At 38.9% G+C, this 20,057-nt stretch overlaps 1 protein-coding gene across 5 annotated transcripts in view; it reads right to left on the bottom strand.

Annotated features, from left to right (window-relative positions):
- TENM1 (teneurin transmembrane protein 1) overlaps nucleotides 1-20,057 on the bottom strand; it is a 234,956-nt gene that overhangs the window by 65,871 nt on the left and 149,028 nt on the right. For all 5 annotated transcript variants that reach the window (XM_058847817.1, XM_058847819.1, XM_058847822.1 and 2 more), the window contains 4 exons: nucleotides 15,188-15,404; nucleotides 8,116-8,235; nucleotides 6,111-6,372; nucleotides 3,299-3,566 (listed from right to left, as the gene is read on the bottom strand). In XM_058847817.1, the coding sequence (XP_058703800.1) occupies nucleotides 3,299-3,566; nucleotides 6,111-6,372; nucleotides 8,116-8,235; nucleotides 15,188-15,404 (867 nt within the window). The remainder of the gene's footprint in view (nucleotides 1-3,298; nucleotides 3,567-6,110; nucleotides 6,373-8,115; nucleotides 8,236-15,187; nucleotides 15,405-20,057) is intronic.

The raw sequence follows: 20,057 nt of genomic DNA, 5'->3' as shown, positions 1-20,057 counted from the left end.
GGTGTTACTTTCTGATCCAATTAATTTATAGCACTTTTTTGTGGTGACTGAGATTTCATTGTATGAATGTGAACTTTAGCGACTATGGTTTTAGACTTTAAGAGCCAGCAAGTCCTGCTCCTTGCAGTCTCAAAATAGATTTCAAAAGATCTACTGACCATCCGTATCAAAATCCAATTATTTTCATGCAGCTATTGAGAAGAATAATCAGTGCCAGACATACAGCTTAAGGGCTGTTGCCAAAAACCAGGTAAGAATTAAGCAGAACAGTAAACTCTATTTCAACCTCCCCTGAAATATTTGTACTTATCTGCATCCACTTTCTTTGAACAATCAACCACAGCACCAGGTAGGGCTGTTGGAGAGCTCATTTATGCCCACCCCCAAGAGGGTCCATCCTTGCAGACCCCTCAGTGCTGCTGCGTGGGATGTAGGGGCTTGCAGGAATCTGTATGGAGTTACACAGGAGCATTTATTGAGTAATTGACTGAAATCCTTCTCTTGTATTAGATTACAAGGGGACATAGACTCCACCACCAAGCTTTTGTGTCAACATCCACATGATGCTGATTTATTCAGAACAAAAAAATGCTGCTTTGTCATCTCAGCTGTTACTCCAAGAAAATGGCCTCTTGTGAGGAGCTTGGGGACTGGACACATGCCAGCAAACATTTCTCCAACAAGATTAAACAGAACCATTTGCATGTGGAAATATGCTCAGAAAGTCTTGTTTTCTGTAACTGGTTATGTGATCAGTGCTGTCAATAACCCTGAAGAAAAATATAGATGTTTATAGTATTTAGAAAACCAAAACCAGATGGTTATAGTCCTGAGTTCCAGGACTTCAACCTGCTCCAATCTAATTTAATTAAAATGAATACCAAACAGAATGCATTATTAAATATTGGTAATATACTGGCAGAAGAAATTATTTTGACAAAAATTCATATAATGGATGCAGATAAAGGTCTCTGAGTAACCAGTGTGTCAATTTAAATAAAGCTTTATTGGAATCTAACAAAGCATGCTAGTAATGCACTTAAAATATCAAGATTTTTGCTCCTATTTTGAAAGCAGCAAAAATTAACCTAAACTTTTAAGGAAAATAAAAAAAATGAAGCACCAATTAAATTATTTAAATGTTGTTATCCAGTGCTATTGTGTAAGCTTTATTCATATTTAAACACATGAAGCTCATCTGTTCCTAATTTGAAAAACTAACTACAGTATCCTTTAATGAGATGCTGTGTATTTGAATTAAAATGTTTTAAAGTCTGGATATGTACTGGACTTCATCATCATTACAGGACTCTTAAATGATGCAGTGGGAGCAGCATAGTCAACTGTTCCCTCTCAAACATGAGACAGTGACAGCCTCTGGACACAGGACACACATAGCCAAGCTGAGGAAAGCCCCAGGTGGCACCTGTGACCCACCTGGCCCTGCCTGATCATCCATGGGAGTGCCAAAGGGAAAGCTGGAATATTTTATTATTTCTAGATTTGCACAAATATGTCAACAACTCACTTGATACCTTCCCTCACTGAAAAAACAAACAAACATCAGCAATGGGTCAAGGCTGGATCTACTCCCTCACAGGGCCTCCTGCATCTCAAGCGGCTGAGAAGGGCACTGCTGCTCCTTGCCACACACCACACTGGGGTGTTCAGAATCTCGGTGTCAGTGCCAGCACCTGACTGACCCCAGCAAAAAGTTGCCCACTATTCTGGAGATGTGAGCCAGAACTGGAAGATCAGTTTCAGATAGGAGAGAAGATGCAGCAGTTCTGGAGACCTTGCACCCAAGGCTGGAGGTTGGACTCCTTTAGGCCAATGCAATGTGTGAGCTACAGCTGGAATAAGAAGACCTGAGCTTCTGCATGAGCATTCATAGCAGATCAGGAAACTAATGAAGCCAAAAATGTATCGCTTATTCCTTGGTTGCTTCAGTTTTCAGCTGAATTTGCTCTTGATTTGGCTCATTTCATGATCAAATGCATGTGAGTGGTGGCCCATGGGTAAGGAGAGAATGTGGGAATGTCCCTGTAGGCAGCAGCCCATGTTGTGTGTGTTCAAGGAGACAGCAGGAACACAGTTCTGGGAAAAGCTTTGTCTGACCTCGTCCTTTGTGTATTGCATTATGTAATCATATTCCACAGTTCGGTCTCATAACCCATCATGGACATCCCTGTCAGTCTATGCCTGCAGTACTTTCAGGGAAGAGATGGAAAGGAAAATGCTACAATCTTCCTTTTCCCCATTGCCTCCCCAGAGGTGCCTCCCAGAACACCTGTCTGGTGCACACAGTAACACCAGAGGCCCCGGGAGCTGCAGATCCTGGCTGGCACCTTTGGGCTCTGCCCAGGCCACTCTGCAGGCACTCTGCCTACATGGACAACACAACAGATCCTGAAGAAAGCTCCTGGCTGCCCCTCAGAACAGCATTTTCATACATGGAATGAAGCATATTCCTTGTGAAGGAACACAGCTCTGTCACCCCTGCTACTCTTGCCTTACAGCCTGATCTCCCAGTGCTTCTGGTTATAATTGCCCTGACATAAAAAGCAAACAGAACTGCTACAGAAGTGAATGGGGTTGTGATTCACAATACTAAGCTTTGCTTGTAAAGTAAGTAATTCTAATACAAAGCATCTATTAGTCCATTGAACAAGATAACATCAAATTAAATTAAAAAATAGAAAGCCCTTAAAAAAAACAAATAATGAAATTAATGAAAAAAATGCTGGCTAAATAAAACGTGTTTGCACAGACAGCACTTCTATAGCAATTCTCATAATAGCCTGTGCTGCTTGCTGAACAAAGCCTATCAGACACAATGATTTTTGGATAAACATCTTTAAACAACAAATCAATTAGTTTTAACTGTTAAGAGACATGAAATGTAGTAAGAAAGGATGCCCAAAAGTTAGAATTTTGCAAACCCTAAGCGGAAATGACATTTTAAATGTCACAGCCAAAAAATGACAGAAACAATGACACACCAAAGGTCATATTCAAAGTAACATTCAAAAACAGAGACAGCTGAATATAATGCTGTTAGTACACAACCATTCTCTGAGGGAAAAGGGAATTTTCAAATTGATTAAATTAGAAAGATGACATTGGAAGAACAAGAAAATAAATGTTTTTGGGAAATCATACAAGTCACTTCAGTGACTTTAGCTAAAGAGGCATTTGATTTAAAAGAATGTAGGAGCAGCAACAAAATTTATTTGCCATATTTTCCTGGCTTGATGTATGTGAATGCTTCTGCTTACATCAAGATGATTCTACATACCCATTGCCTCAGCCAGACCAGAAACCTTCTGTCCATATATATCTGTCTTATTCCAGGCAAATGTATACACCAAATTGGCTGCAGCAGGAAACCATTTCTGAAGCAGACGTCCTTCAACAGCAACTATGAGATGGACTTTTGCCATTCCAGAAGGGATGGTTGTGTGTGTCAAAATAATGCGCAGCAAAGTTTTATACCCTGGTGTCCGACTACTGAGATAACTCAGCTTCACAAAACTTGAAGGAATTGCGATTTCCTCTTGGACCACCTTGGAAAAAACCACATCGTTATATCTACAGCCAAGAAAAATGCAAAATTGTAATAGTAAGAGCAGGTAATTCTTTTACCTTTCACAATTACAATGTGAACACAGCACCACTGAAACAACTGGTTTATTTCAGCAATGCAGTAGTCAGGCACATGACAAAATGTCCAACATCAGACACTGCTTGGTCAACTTACTGGATGGCAGGCTGTCTGTTTGATAAACAGCCTCTTCCTTTGATGCTTTACTGGTATCTACTGAAGAGCAAATTCTGCATCTGTGCACATATTCTTACACACACGCTGTACAGCTTTACCTTGTCTTTATTACTTGGTTTACTTACCAAGTGCTCTTAGCTGGAATACAATTAAATTTTTTAAAAATATACATACACCTTCTATCGTATGCATTGTGAAGTTAAGATACTATCCTGATTTGGAGACAGTAACTTTAACTTGGGGACTGTTAAGAAAGGACAGTTTCCTGCTAAACCATTTGTGGAGCTAGGCCAAGCTCCAGCAAGAAGGGTCATGGTGTATGAAGGAGCAGCATTAGGAACCTAGCAAGCTAACTGGGGACACACAGCAGTGAGGATGAAACAGCCTGAGCATCAGAGTCATCTCGCTCCCAGGTAACTCCCCAGGGAGTGCAATGAACTCAAATCCCAGGGCCCTGCTGTCAGAGCTGCTGTCTGAACCACTTGGATTAAAGCAAGCTTGGATATGCCCACTGTGGGGTGATATCAATTCCCACTGCAATGGAGATGGGCCCTCAGCAACTGGAAGAACTGCAAAGGCTCAGAGCTTGTCAGGGGAAAAAAGAAATTTGGCCTTGACCTTTTGAATGATGTGGGGCTTGGAGCAACAAAAAGGGATTTAGCTCCTGGGAGAAAAGAGCTGTTCTGGGACAGACTGTGAGGAGGAGCGGATCCTTGGAGGATGCTACCACAGTCACTCAAAAGCCACCTGAAAACTAGGCTGTGGTTAACAAAGTTAATTATGTTAGTGCATTTCTGTACTAATGAATCGACCTGTCACAATGTTAAATTCACCATGCTTGGAAAAAGACAAACTGCTTTGTTTATATTTTCCAGTTTTTAAATTTTCCTTACTTAACAACAGATCATTTTCAACCAATTTTATTTACACACTGCAACAGTATCACTGTCAGAGCATTGCTGCGGTACAGCTGGAGGCCTGCCAGCACTTGTCATTTCAACATATGAAATGTAGTGCTGCCAGGGAAATCCTGCTCCTTTTATTGTTCCTGATTTGCAGTGTTCCCCTTCTTTCCTGCTGACATCCCAGCTGTCCTCTCTGTTATACGTCTGACATTCCTTTTCATTTTTTAATAGAAAAGCAGGAAGAAATATTCATGCATTAATATATGCTAATATAACTTTGTCTCCTATTATTCTCAGTTAATTTTTGCTCAATTCCCAGAACCATACAATGAAACTCAACACTCTTAAGAAACCTCCAATGACAAAAAAAAAAAAAAAAGGAAAGAATTTGGGAGTGGTTTCTGAGTTTCTGAGTACTAGACTGCATCTTTGAGTACCCTGATGTTCAAAGACCACCTAGGCATACCTCATGTGGAGCACTGTGACCCAGTCGTTTTTTTACTGGTGTGCAGCAGTTATTCTTAATTTATGTTCATTAGTTTCACTTCGTACATTCTGTGAAGCAATGCTCTAACCATCAATTGGATGGAGCATGATAACAGTTCTGGAGGTGTTTAGACATAATTCAGTTCAAGCAGAGGTCTCTCACATGTAGAATAAAGTAGCAACACTTTTATAAGGCTACAGGTACCCTCCCAAGTATCTTCCAGGCTTTCTTGATGAAATTAAAAGAGAATCCAAAAGTGGTCTTATTCTTTAAAATCTAACTTTTCAAAGAACATACTACAAATTAAGGGCATTGATATGACCTGAACTGTGTTTTGTTGTGTGTTCGATTCTCACAACCTCTTTTAAGTCCCAAGTAAAAGAACAGTTAATTACAAGATTAATTAGAAATTACTTCAAACACTTCAGGGAGTGTCAAGAAAAAAAACAATTTAAATTAAAAAACAAGTCCTAAAGATCATGTTGAAATTGCTCTACTGTGGAAAGAAAGTAATAAAACCCAAGAATCTGACATAAAGCTTTGAATGGATGAAACACCCCCAGTGATGCCCAAAGCATCATCTCTCACACTGATGCTTGGGAAGTTGTACTGATCATCTGTAGCTAGAAATGGTTTTGTGCATCATTATCAACAAATCATGGTTTCAATAATAAATCATGGTTTCAATAATAATTCATGTTAGCATTCCCTACTTCCTTCTACTTGAAGGTAAGAAATAAAGCACCTTTAAATATTAAAAAGTAAGGAAATAATAAAGCCAACAGAATCTTGTTAAACAGTACTAAATAGATATGCCTTGGTGTTATTCTGCCAAGTGAATGACATTACAGCAGTTATTTACTCACTATCTTTCAAGATTGTCTAAACCTGGTTCTGCAAGGAGAACAAACTGTTAATTTAAAAGTGTTTTCATTACCTGTAATTCTGGAATAACAGTTCCTCTTTCAGGACAGGAACCTCCAAATGCTGTCAGTGGGGAAGGAAGTACAATTGGATTTGGACTGATAAAACTACTGATGTCACAAGATGGTGTATCCAACTCTGTTCTTTGCATTACAACTTTGTCTACAATGATAAATCTATTCCAAGGCAACCAAAGTGTTCTTTTTTCAGATATAAAAGGAGATCTGTCAAAAACTAGAGTGACAGAGATTCCTCCAACAGCCACCAGGTCAAAACTGGAAAAGACAAAACAAACTGTTTTGTTTATTTTTGTTTTTTCATCACATTACCACATCTTTCAATGCATCACAAACAAAAACTTTATGTTCGTTATTACAGCTTTTAATTTAGTATGTGAAATCATTCAAGCATACAGTCTTTGCATCACCTTGGTATCCACAAAGAAGCTTTACCTCTGTGTGCTTTCTCCCTGTATGCATCAACACCAAGGCACAGAATTTCTCTGTTACTGGGCCTCTCTCCCCTCTATTTATCAACTAGCATCAATACTAATAAAATTGTGAACCCAGTTGCTTTGGTTTATATGAAAAAAATTCCTATCCTAGAAAAAGGATGCCACTCATCATCTATGCATGAAGAGCATGCAGAATAAGAAGGCTTAAAGCCTGTTAGGCCTTAGCTCTATTAACATAACCTTTTCCCTTTTTCTAAAAGCACCAGGAGGAAAAGGTTGAGTAAGTACACTGAGCATATGACTTCCCTGTAGAGGATATGAAATTTTTGGGAAAGATGGTGATTAATTGCACTGAGAACTGAGTCAGCTCTTGAAAACAAGTAGGGTGATCCTCTGGGAGCTACCGCGAAGAACCTTTGGCACATCTGGGCTGCAGAACAGTGGGACACAGAAGGCATGATGCACAGTCTCAATTTCAGAATTTCTGACATCCACAGTCAGGCAACACAAGGTAATATGTAAATAGCTACTTCACTCTCTTTATTACTGAATGCATCTATTATGGAGGTTTTTGATGGTAACAAACTGTGATAAGAAGTCAGACTTAATTATGCATATCTCATCACATTTCCCAAATGACACCGATTACATTCACAGCAAAATACAGGTAGCATATTTTAATGCAACAACTTTATCCAGGCTAGCGTAAGGAGGAAATGATAATTACTAACTTTCAGTAGTGTGATTTGAAAGTCAATAAACTAAGGTGAAATAAATATGCACACTCTTTACTTTTATAAATTGGCAAAGCCAAACAAAAAACATAGTTGTGGAAACAGTGACAAATTGCACCCCTTTTTCCCTACTGGAAGATAGCTTCAGATTTCTGTAATTCACAATCCATCCAAGGAAGATGAAGTCTCAAACTGCTCTTAACAGCTTAATTGAAGTTCAGGAGCAAGTCATGACCCTATTGCAAATGGATGCCCAACCCTGGAGCGCAATATAGAATATATTGAAATCTCACCTGTCATTGAGAAATGAACTCACACCTGCAAGGCTGGTGAAGAAGAGGAAGTCAGGGCTGGTTATGGAACAGCAATTTAACCATTTGTCTTTGGAAAGACTCTTGTTCCCAGTTTTCCTTGTGTGTCTCAGGTGATCAGCTAAAAGATTTCACTTCATTGACACCTCAATAAACTAGGTGGATGATTCACACTTAACAACAACAAAAAATGCGGGAAGATATTTCCTGGAAAACCTGACTTGTGATAATATTCCAAGGTCAAGAAGGTACTGCTACAGCAGACCTGGCACATTTTGACTCCAGGAGTTCGAATGTCACTGTAATTTTGTTGCAGTTCAGGTTTCTTTCTTTTTTTTTTGTCTTTTTGCTATAGAGTGCTCCAATTAACTGTGCTCCCAGAGCAGAAGGCCAGATGTCATCCTCAAGCCACACTGTGAACTGTGATGTCTATGAAAATTTTGTACATGAACAGAAGTTGGCAGATGGCAATAACTACACAAACCTAAACCAGTGGAGGATCATATATGAAAGCCTGACCTTCCATCCTGTCGACTGATGGTGTATCCATACTCATTGTGGTGCAGAAAACTGACGTTCACTCCAACCAAAGGTGTTCCATCGATTGCTACAACCTGGCCTCGGATGACACATGCCCGTCTGTAACAAGCAGAGTAGACAACAACATGTTACAAACATAAGGAAGGTAAGAAGGGCATTGATTTCAGAAACTGGGCTGTGCTTTGGTCCCAGACAGACAGAACCACTCTGGTATCAGAGTGACTACTGAGTTTTGGAAGAGAAGTCATACAGGTGCAAAAGATTGATTTGAAAAAGCATTCTCTCATAAGGACAACACACAGACTCTCCCATAAACCTTTGGTATAGGGAGAATATATTCCCGTTCTCTGACATATTCTAGGGTACTGTTTGTTCTGCCACTGAATGATACTGCAAAGGTTTCACTGATAGTGGGATTTAGCTTGCTGCAGCTCTAGGGAGTGATGGCTTGTGAGAGAAAGAAACCTCATTCTCTGCTGCTAGGTATAGGACATTGCTGTCTATTAGAAAAAAGCTGAACTAATGTGATAAGGCAGCAGTGAGACACACGGGCTCCACCGAACTTCAAAATTATATAGGTAAATTCACAGGGTGCCTAATCAAGTGTAACATGCATTTTTCTCAATCCCCCACCACATGTGATGCCCTTCTAAATTCCCTCTGGGATGCACTGTACTTGCACCCACTTTCCACTTTATCCTCACATTCCAGTGAAGAAGTTGGAACATGTCTGCACAGCAGAACACATCAAAGTCAATGGACAGGAAAGTGAACTCATTACTAAGTGCGTCTAATCGGAGGCTAACAGGATCACAGAATCATAGAAAATGAGAGCTGAAAGGAAAGACTACAAGACTTTATCTTGTGCATTCCTTTGCCTCAGGTTAGATCAACTATGCCTACATCAGTCCAGACAGATGCTTGTCTAACTCTATAAGCTCACCAAGTAACCCATTCCAGTGCCTCTGTATGAGTGCTCTGCTCATGGCAAGTTCTTCCTACTGTCCAATTTGAACCTCCACTGTTGTCCTTTCAGGCCATTGCTTACACCTTAGTCACAGAAATAGTGAAGAAATTACTCTTTTTCTTGGCTTTAGCCTTTTATCTATGTGAATAATGAAACATAAAGGAATCAGGTCTCCTAAGGATGAGGAGTAAGACGTAAAATATCCTTATGGTGTAGATTAGGACCTAGTGGGATTTTCCCAGGGTTTACACAGCTACATTCCATTGAAATTCCTCCCACTATTTTTGCCCCAGGCTGTCAGCTACACCACATCGATATACCTGCACTGGCTGAACCAACACAGGGCTTGGAAGCTCATGACACTACTGCATCTATTTCCTGGAACTGCAGTTTGATATAATGAAATGGACAGTGTATGCAGAAGTCTTTTGGTAACATTAAGACATTAAGGGTCAAAACCAATAGAATACTTATAAAGCGAACTGGCATTAATAACTCAATATAAATGACAAGCATAAATTTAGACATTGTTATGTTTCTTTTGCAATTTGAAAATTTGTGGCAAACCTCAACAGACACATCTACTCACATGATGTAAAGGAAAAACATGTATTGACACATCTCAATACATGATGTAAAGGAAAAAACTTAATAGCTCCTCAGACAAAGGTTATTTAGGAGTCTACATATGAATTAAATGTGAATTAAATGGAATTAAAAAAAAATGAATTAAAAAAATATCCCTAGACAGATTAATTGACCATGATCCAATGAAATCATATGCAGAAATTGGAGAACATAAATTTCTTAAAATTTTGACATGCCTCTTAAGATCCCATTCTCCCAAGCCACTAACAGGGCACTGATTTATCACCATGATATCATCAAACCTATCTGACTATGACTTGAGAAAATGCAACTGATCAAATTAACCTTTTTGTGAGTACACCATTCACCACAGTTGCTAATAGGAATTCCATGCTCCTAGGCCATGGAAAGATGCTGATAAATCCTAGAGGAACGGGAGATGCTGTATTACTGCCAGTGTGCAAAACAAGAGTTCTGATTTATCACCTGTTTTGTTTTGTCCATAAAGTAATTGCTTGTGGCCCTATTTGTGGCCCAAAATCTGCTGCTCCACTGAAGGCAATTGAGCTCCTGTTTGTCTCCACAGACTCACAAGACTCACTCAACAGAACAGCCAGGTCCAATTACTCTTTGATTTGTTAGAGTAGAAAATACTTGTTTCTATTATTTTCCTGTATTTCTAACATCAACAGATGTGTATTTTCTTTTCTAACACCTTTATTAGTGCACTCCACATATTTACAACACACATTGGTGTGAGTGTGAGACCCCTGGGAGTAATTCAGTAATTATTCAGTGCATTGTTCTTACACTCCTCTTTGTTCATTCCACACAGACCTGTCTTCTGACACTACTCTGTCCTCATTTTTTCAAGCACACAGATTTGTATGATAACAGCTCATCAAAATCTCCATTATTTCATCCATGGCCTGCCTTTCCTTTATTAATACTCTTTACTTCCTATTACTTATAAATAATTTTAAGAGACTTATCTTTCAACATTGTCCTTTTTTAGTCTTCATATTTTACAAGCCATTACAGTATGTGATAAAGACACAAAAACCTCATTAATCTATATTTATCTGTACTGAATTGTCTTTGTAATCTCTTAGATTTTAAATGTCCTAAGCCTGCCTCTGTGTTCCTACATTTGTCCCCACTATTTAATGTCTCTTTATCGCCTACTCTAAGATGAAGAGTCTTTTCTGGCCTCTTTTTGAGTAACCAGAACCTACTAAATCTTGGACTAAGATTTGATCAGAATTAGCTTTAATTCTGGCATTTACTGCAGCTATGAAAACATTTTTGAGTTACTTTACGACCAGCACGAGTCTCCAAGGCTCAGGAGTAACCAAGAGCCCCAGCTTGCAGCCAGCTCTCCCTTGTTTCCCAGTGCCCTGGCAGCTCACAGAGCAGACCCCATGTGCTCAGGCATGCTGGACACAGGTTCTCTGCAGCTCTGCTGCTTAGAGAACACCTCACTTAATTCCTTCCCTTACCAGAGCTTTTAGAGCATGTTCCCTGCAGTGATGTCCCTTCACAGCCAACTGCCACTTCACGCTTCCGTGCTTCCACATTCATCCTCTTCCCAGATGAGCTGGAGGCCTTGCTACCACTCACTGCTTCTCTTCATTTGAGCAAAGAAACCTCTAAAGATCATGATGTCTCCTCAATGCACTGTACTTTCTGCCTCTAAGACTTATTCCACACTCTCGTGACTGCCCTGTTTTGCTTTCTCATGGGGGATAACTTGTACTATCTGTCCAACAGCCACCTATTTGTGATGATTGCATAACTTCAGACCTAAGGCTTTCCAAGCTGTTTTGACTTGAAAGTAAGTGCAAAAATGTCTTCTCTAATTTGGTGAAGCTGGGCAGGAACATGGCCTGATAAGATGCCTTAGTGTTTTCAAATGCATTAAAAATGTTCCCATTCCCCTGGCAAGCTGTACTAAATCTGCAACTCCAGAGGGAGCAGTTGGCTTTTTGAAAGAAAGCTGAGATTCCCACGGGTTGCAGGTGGCCTAAAATAAGTAGGACTCCTCTGTCAACGCTTCATGGGTCATTCCATAAGTAACTGAGGAACTCACTACTCTGTGGATCTCAGGTCTCCGCTGTCAGGCAGTTTGTTTGACATCTCTAATTTAAAATATGAACAGAAGTTTAAATTTTTGATGTATTCTTTCAGTACTTGTCAAGCATTATTCTTTTACCATCATTCTGCCTTGCTCGTCTGCTACTTACCTGCTATTTTTTTGCTTTTGTTTTGCATGTTAAGTTTCCAATAAGCACCTCAGGCTGAGACATTAGGCTCAAATATGGAACTCTGTCAAGCAGCTTGTGAATTTACAAGTGTCACATTACCAGAAGATGTCATTTACTGTATTACATTTCTGATTAAAATCTTCAATGAGAGAAATTAAGCTGAAGGCTAGTGAGGTACATTCATTTCTTCCTGCTGACAACGTTGCTGTAAGCAACATTTGAAGGGTAATTAATTCAGTACCATACAGTGGACCCTTTCGTGGGCAATTTGCAGTGAGTCAAATAGCTTGCTAGCAGCATGCATTACAAAAAAACCTCAGCAAAGAAACAAGCTAAAAACTTTCCTGAGAACAGAAGTTGACAAAACTATAATAATCTGCTATACCCTGCTACACACAGTAGGTTAAAACCATGCCTGATGTAAGCAAGCACATTTCCATTTATCCAGAATGTCTCTAATCTGCCTTTTGCCATGTCACAATTTAAGTGGGAGTTTGTAAAAATCCAGTGCATATGACATAGTTTTGACATAACAAAAAGTGAATTTTTTTTCAAACATGTAGCCCCTTAACATTTATTTTTGGTGTGGTATTTAGCAATGGCTCATGCAACATCCTGACTGTACTGTATAAGCCAAATGTTTAAATATTAGACCTAAGCTAAAGTCCAAGATGCAAATGCACAGGGATAGATGTCTCAGCAAGCTGTCAGAACAACTAGTTTTACTATGTCAGATTATTTGGAAAATTCCAGGATATGGCAGAGACCAAACAGTTCCAGTATGAAGGACAGAGATATCTTCACCGTTTTTGATAGCTTTCCAAGATATAATCAACATCATTTTGTCTCCAGTGAGATTCATGCAAACATCACCCATACTAGAATTCCACTGACCTGTGGTATAGTAAAACACTGCACAATGTCATTTGAATCAGAAGACTGAAAACATTGGATAGATGTCTCTTCCTTAATCCTCCTAATGGTCTCAGAGATATCTTGTAAAGGGAAATTAAAAAAAAAAAGAGGCAGATAGGGCTTTGCAAAATTGGAGCACCAGTGGGAGTGGATGCCAGTGCTCTGAAATAAATGCATGCCACTATTACATCCAATCCTTCCGACATTTCATTTTTAACCACCAATGCTATAAAATCAGCAGCATTGCAGGCAGCCATTAGTTAGTATCATTTGCCTAGACACAACCTTTTCAGCAACAGCCCAAAGGAGATTAAAACTCCCCAAGCATTCTTTGGTCTTTAGCAGATAGGCTGGATCACAGATTTCTGATGTTTTTTACTGTAGCAGCAGTTGTCTTTCTGTATTTTTTTCAGTAATCTTAATTCCCAGGAGAAGAACCAACACAAGATGACAGTCAGATTGGCAATGTCAGAGGCAGCACAGTTTATCTATTGCCTCTTTCAGAGACCCTGCTTATCTCTCATCCTTGAGTGAAATTCTGTCAGTTTTTAATAACATTTGACTTATGGATGAACAATATTTCAACAGCCTGGAAGACTCAAGAATGAAGCAAAGTGTGGACTGAGGACCCCTTTGGGCTGCCCAGTACATTGTAGATTACTGTTGACAAACGCCTGGAGACACAGCACAGCATGAATCTCCAGGCACTGCCCTGACTCTAAAGATGCAGCCACCCTCATCTGAATTCCAATGATTTTCTCACCAAACTAACTATGAATTTGTCTACAATGTGAGGAAATGATAACTGGGGTGTTAGTGAACACCAATGCCAGTAAAGTCCTGCTCCTCAGTGGCAGGAAGTTAGAAGCCATGGGGAGGTTGGGCTGCTGCTCCCACATGGAACTTCACTGCTCTTTAGTCTTCAAAGTCATGGCAAGTATCAGGGTAAAGAAACGAAATACTCAGAAAAAGCTTTTAAATCCAAGTTAAATCCCATCAATGATAGCTTTAAAAGATCAATTCCTTATATCTATAAAAGCACATTGATGGGATTATGTGCAATCTGGCTGCTAACATTTGCAGTGTCACAGAACACTGTACAGGCAACTTAAGCACTCACCTCCTCTCTGGAAACTCCTCACTGTGAGGCATTTTAATGAGGGAAATTTTTCAGTGGTGAATTTTGGTTTAAACTGCACACAGAGCCAGCCAAGGACCCTGCCCCAAGAACACTGATCTCATTCATAAGTGCAACACTCCAACAGACCCACCAGTGGCAGGCGGGTGCTTGTCATGGAATTCATCTTCATGGCCAATTGTTCTACATATTTATAACATCCTGTTACATTATTAATAGTGATTAAATGTTGTATTTCAGATCAATAATGGCTGTTTACAAATTTACTTTATTAAAAATTAATGCTGAAGAAAAAAGTGCACTGAATTTGTGTGCAGGATTGTGTTGAGGTTGTAATCTAAGTGTTATGTACCGTGAAAATAAAAAATTCTTATGTGCTTGTTACTGGAACATGGTTTATTTAATGCATTGGCCTAGTTGACAAGGTAATAGTCAGGTGATGTGGATGATTTGTGGATCTCTTTGTCAGCATGTAAGTTATAGCTTCCCAAGAGAACTGCAGCATAAAAACTTATGTGTCCCTCTATTCCAAATGTTCAAGAAAATATGTGTTACCAGGTTTTCTGAGCAAGTAAGTGCCCTTTTTCTACTGCACAGTTCCTTCCTGCAAAAGGGCAAAGCCAATCCCAGAAACACTCAGGGATCACTCTACTCTCTGCATGAAACCTGCAGCACAAAACAGTAAACTCCACACTGCTTTATCAAGGTGTAGCAAAACCAAGGAAGTTTTTAAATGTATGAGTAAATTATGTGTAAGTGGCACATATTAAATTCATTACACTGTAAATACCAATCAAATTGTATTGGGCAGAAAGGTGACTGAAGACAGCAGATGTGAACCCAACTTGTCCTGAATCCTGCCATTATGTAAGTACAGTGTGAAGGGCTGAATTCCCCTGCTGTTTTTACAAGTATGAGACAACTTACCTTCCACAACAGTCAGTCTTGTTATTAGGAACGGTAGAGTTTGTTGCTGGGACACTTCCACCAGTCAGACAGGTAGCAACAACAATCTGATAAGCAAGATCCTCAGCTGTTGGGACTTTAAAGTTTTCTATCCTCTTAAGTATTTTATGAACACTGGTGAAGAATTCTCAGGTATCCCATTTTTTCATGGTTAAATAATTCAATTGCAGTTCTCAATATTCAGAAAAGTCTTTCATTTAAAAGAAGACTCACCTGCTCTCAAATGAGACATCTCCTGGGATTACATGAGTGCTTTCCTTCCCAATAAGGAATCTGATTCGATCATAAAAAAGCCTTGGAGGATGCTGAGAGAAAGGTGGCTGACTGTGCTGAATAAGGTCAAGGGGATCAGGCGAACCCTGGCAGAGAGGACTTGAGTAACAATTGCTTTGCTGACAACAGTCAGGGTCTACACAGTCTGTCAAGCCATCTAAAATGGAAAGAATGGAATCTTCAGGAAATTGAGCGGTTCTGAGAATAAAGCACCACAATTATTATTAAAGAGCACAGGAGGGATGTAATCAATGTGAAGACATGCTGATTATGACAGTCAAATTCAATAAAGCATTAATGCACATGCTTAGTCCAGGAGGGGTATTTGTCTCAGTCATTGTGTCACTGTATCACATTCAATATGAAAACAGAACCTACAAATTAAGTGAATAGGGAAGAGCAGGACAGTCTTCCCTGCAGAACACACAGAGGAAAGTCATTACACTTCACTTGTCAGTGCAATGTGATCCACACGGTGCAGCTGCTCCCTCTAACAGCCCTTTCTTGTCAGCACTGCCTGGTCACCCCAGGTGGACATACACTCACTAACCAGTCCCCAGTAACAAGGTCTGAAATTCATCCAACTCTCCTAAGTGTCCCCACTGCAGTAGTAAAAAAAATGTACTTGTTATAGTTGTCTGACTTCTGTTTTAATCCCTACAATAGTTTTACAAGTGGTTTAGGATATTTACTTTTCATTTACTGATTGCAAAACCAGAATGATTCAGAAAGCACATAATCACAACTGCACTCCTGCAGTTGATATATGAATATACAGTTTGATTCAGGCTCTATCCCAGTGACCAAACAGTTACAGTCTTCTCTATAGATGTTTGTACCACAAAAGAAAATTTGGAAAATAAAAATAAAGCCATACCCGTTCTGTCCATTTTCAAGTATGAAAAATAGAAGAAATAATAGATTTTTTTCCAGAAATCTACATTTCTTCATGGACAAACTTGCAGCAACATTTGTGGGTAAAATTAAGTTACTTAAATATCTAAAGCTTGTGATAAAAATTGAAGAACTGAAGTGCATCTAAATTAGGAACCTAAATAAAACTTAAAATTGGGCTATTGGCATTTAATTGCTTCTATCAGCAGCTTACATGTCCAAATTGCCTAAATTACATACTCAATCAGAAACAGATTTAATAGGAGATAGTAAAATATCCAGCAATCTTCTTCAACATCCACTTTATGACTTAGCAGCTGTGTTTCTTGCATTTAAAGCAACTAAAGGTGTTTTATCTTTCAATAAAGACACCTCTTTGTATTTCTAACGTGGTTGGTCTGAATAAATGCAGAGTCATCATATCACTGTATGGATCTCCCGTGTGTTAAAACTGGAATGCTATAGGATCAACATACTGTCAGATATTTTCACTTCAAGTTTTGACTTTGCATGTTCTGTTCATACAAACACCTTGAAGTCTATCAAACTGCACCTCCTCCAGGCAAACTGTGCCAGCAGGGAAGCTCTTGGAATTTTGTCATTGACTTTAATGGGTGTGAGACCAATCCTCAGCCAAACCTACTGTTCTCTCAACAGAGCTCTGTGTGACTGCTCAGTAAACAGCAGCATAAAACATTCACTTTGAAAAGAAAGCAAAAGCCCTTCTACAGAACAAACACATATAATGAAATGGGCTTTCCTGGCATCTGAAAAATCCCTGCCTGACCTTAAGCAAGATAACTGCTTGGCTAAGCAAAAAATATTAACAAATGTATCCTCTGCAGCTGGGAAATCAGATAGAGCAGGCTAGTTTTTTGTGATAATGAGCCAAGGGCAACTGTAGATAGCTAGCAACAATAATCTAGGACCCTCAGCTCCAGCAGAGCTGGCATGGCTACAGGTCAGTGTGTGCTTCAAACTCTTTCCACATTCCCAAATCCTGGAGACAATAGGCATTTGCCAGCAGCGGAAGAAGAATTTCATAGGGCAATATGGAGTTTATTGACTTTGTGTGCAGCAGTCACTCTATATTCAGGAAAGCCTAAGAAGCAACTGAAATCTGCTAGGATATCTGCAAGATAAAACAATAAAGGGCTTCCAGTCTAAACAAAAGCACACAGGAAGTGGATGGAGGAGTTCACAACATGAACCAGAGTAGTTTTCAGTGTGTTCTGATGCAAAAAAAAAAAAAAAAAAGAAGAAAAAAAAAAAAAAAAAAAAAAAAGAGGGTTTTAGGTTGAAACTCGAAGAGCATTCTTGGAACTGCAAGGGGGAAAAAAAATTTGTTTTTTGTCCAAGGAATGAAGCTTTCTATATTCTTAATAAGTGAACTGAAAAGCATCAAATGACAGATGCTTTTCAGCAGATCATCCAAGACTATTAACATTAAACAATTCTACTAGATTTGAAAATGTCCTAAAGACATTGAAATCTCTTGCTGTGGTTTATACTGGTGCTGCCTGCAGATGGCTCTGATGTGGTCAGGCCATTTAGGGCTGGGCTCTGCCAGTGGAAGGGTTATGGCAATGGCAAGTGTTGTTCAAGGAGTCAAAGGATTTTCTGGAAGATACCAATTTCTACAAGCTCACCACTGTCTACCTGAGAAACTTGACAAACATTGATCTAGAAGATTATGTGCTAATCAGAAAAAAGAAACACTTATTTCAGAATAAGAGGATCCATATCCATGACGAAGCTATTTTGGAGTAATTTATTCCACACTAGCAATTCTGATGAATTTTCTTCCTTGTCAACAAGCCATTAGATGTGGGAACTGACCTGATTCTCTCATTTATGTAAGAAATAAAAGTGAAAGGTCATAGGAATATTAGAATATTAAGATCTCCCTAGGAAAGAAATAGCTACAAAAATAGCACTTAACTATTTTGCTTTTTCTAATAGAGTTCTCATTTTCCTCTATTTCAGTCAAGAGCTTACATACGTGGTGACCAACACACTGCATTAAGGCTCTACACAAAAATAAACCAAGGAGAGAGCTAGCAGTTTTCCATCTTCCAGTCAGACTCAATTTTCCTCTCTTCTTTGCAGCTTACTTGTCAGCAACATGACTGCCCTATAAACTCTTCCAGGTTCTGCTAGTGGAGTTATTTTGGTTTGAATTACTTGCACCTGGTTTCATTTGCCTCTTCAGCCTCCCAGGGCTACAACAGGGTGGGTTTCCCATTAGGAGGTGTGAAGTCTCAGAAGCACATCTGAACAAGTCATTTTGAGACTGGTGTGTATCCTAACAGCACCACAAATGTGAAGTGCTGGATTCAGCAGGAACAGCTTACAGTCAACAAAGGCTTACAAAGGCATCAGTGAAAGAAACTGCTACCCAAAATAGCAGCATTAATGCAAAGGAGAAGCGTTCTTGGTCACAGACCTAGAATTCATGGGTTGTCTTTCTCATGGTGTATTTTTTAAAAAAAATTTTGATTGATCAGATAGGAATTTATTTCAATCTCCCTTCACAGACATGCAGAATGAAAGAGAAGACATATGTTAGGCTCACAGAAGATGCTTCACAAGCAGTGAGGCAGGAGGTGCAGAAACACCACCTTCTCTGTGGACTCTTAAAACCATGTATTTGGATCAGCCTGCCGTGTGTATTTTAGAATAATTAACTACAATTGTCTGAATAATGAAACTTCCAGCTTTTCTCCAAAAAGTCACACAAAATTTAGAAGAGAAACTGACTTGCATAGAACTGAAAAATATTTTTCTCATTTTGTGAAGAAGTAAAATAATAAAACACCCTTTTCTGGGCAAACAGGGAACTATTAAGCCAAAATACAATCTTTGTTCCATTTTAGGCTCATTCAAGACATTGACTTTAAATTAAACAATTTAAAAGAAATAAAAGGAAGAAAATCCAAATCTAAGTCCTTGAAAGAGAACTCCTATAATTTAGCATGATATCCATCAAAATGAGCCAGGTAAGCCAAGCTGGTATAGAATCACAAGCCACATATGGATGCAGGTAGTGATAATGAAAATCTTGTTGGTAAGTGCATGTGAGGATAAATTTTTCAAGAAGCCAATCCTATTTGAAATGAGATTTTAAATCCAGGAGAATAACCCACTAAAAAATGCCAAATAAATCTTGTTTATAAACTCTATTGTCAAATTCATTCACTCAAAAATGCTACAAATATATTAGTCAGTTCTCAACCAATTGTCACAATTTTAGTTAAATTTTCATATCAGGAACCAACTATTAAAAAGTTCACTGTGTTAGTAAATCAGCAGGGCTTCTTTTAAATCTCAGGAGACAACAGTCAGGAGCATGAACAAACTACTACAAACAGCAAACACTGTAATTCATACAGCAGGGGATCCTGTACACTGAAGTTTTTACTGTCAGTTACCCCAAAGTGCATCACAGCGTAGGTGCAGACTAAAATGTATTACAGATGTGTAAATGGTTTTGGTTTGTTATTAGCATTTTTAAATTTATTTTATATGAAAGACAGGCACATTCACAGTACACTGCAGATTATATAATAAAGTGATTTACATTTTGATGAGTCTGAGATTATGGCTACCCATCTTCCAGGTACCTTTGTATGCAAGGATAATGATGAAATGGGATTTTGGTTTTGAAAGCGAATTAGAAAATTAAAATATGTTTAATATTACTGCTAAAATAGAATTCACAAAGATTGACTTCAGGATATAAAGCACTTCATAGTACTCTTCAATAATTTAAACAACCTCAAAGAGAAGGCAGAGCATGTCAAAACAAGTTGCTCTGTTTTCAGTCACAGCACTCCTATCTGCATTGCAATAGATCACAGAATTAGAACAAGATTTTCCCATTCCTGTGCTGGCGAACAGATTTTTTCAGGAAGCT

Source organism: Poecile atricapillus, chromosome 12 (assembly GCF_030490865.1).
Source record: "Poecile atricapillus isolate bPoeAtr1 chromosome 12, bPoeAtr1.hap1, whole genome shotgun sequence".
Taxonomy (NCBI): domain Eukaryota; kingdom Metazoa; phylum Chordata; class Aves; order Passeriformes; family Paridae; genus Poecile; species Poecile atricapillus.
Note: the sequence above shows the minus strand (reverse complement) of the source record. Positions and strands in the feature narration are given on the sequence as shown.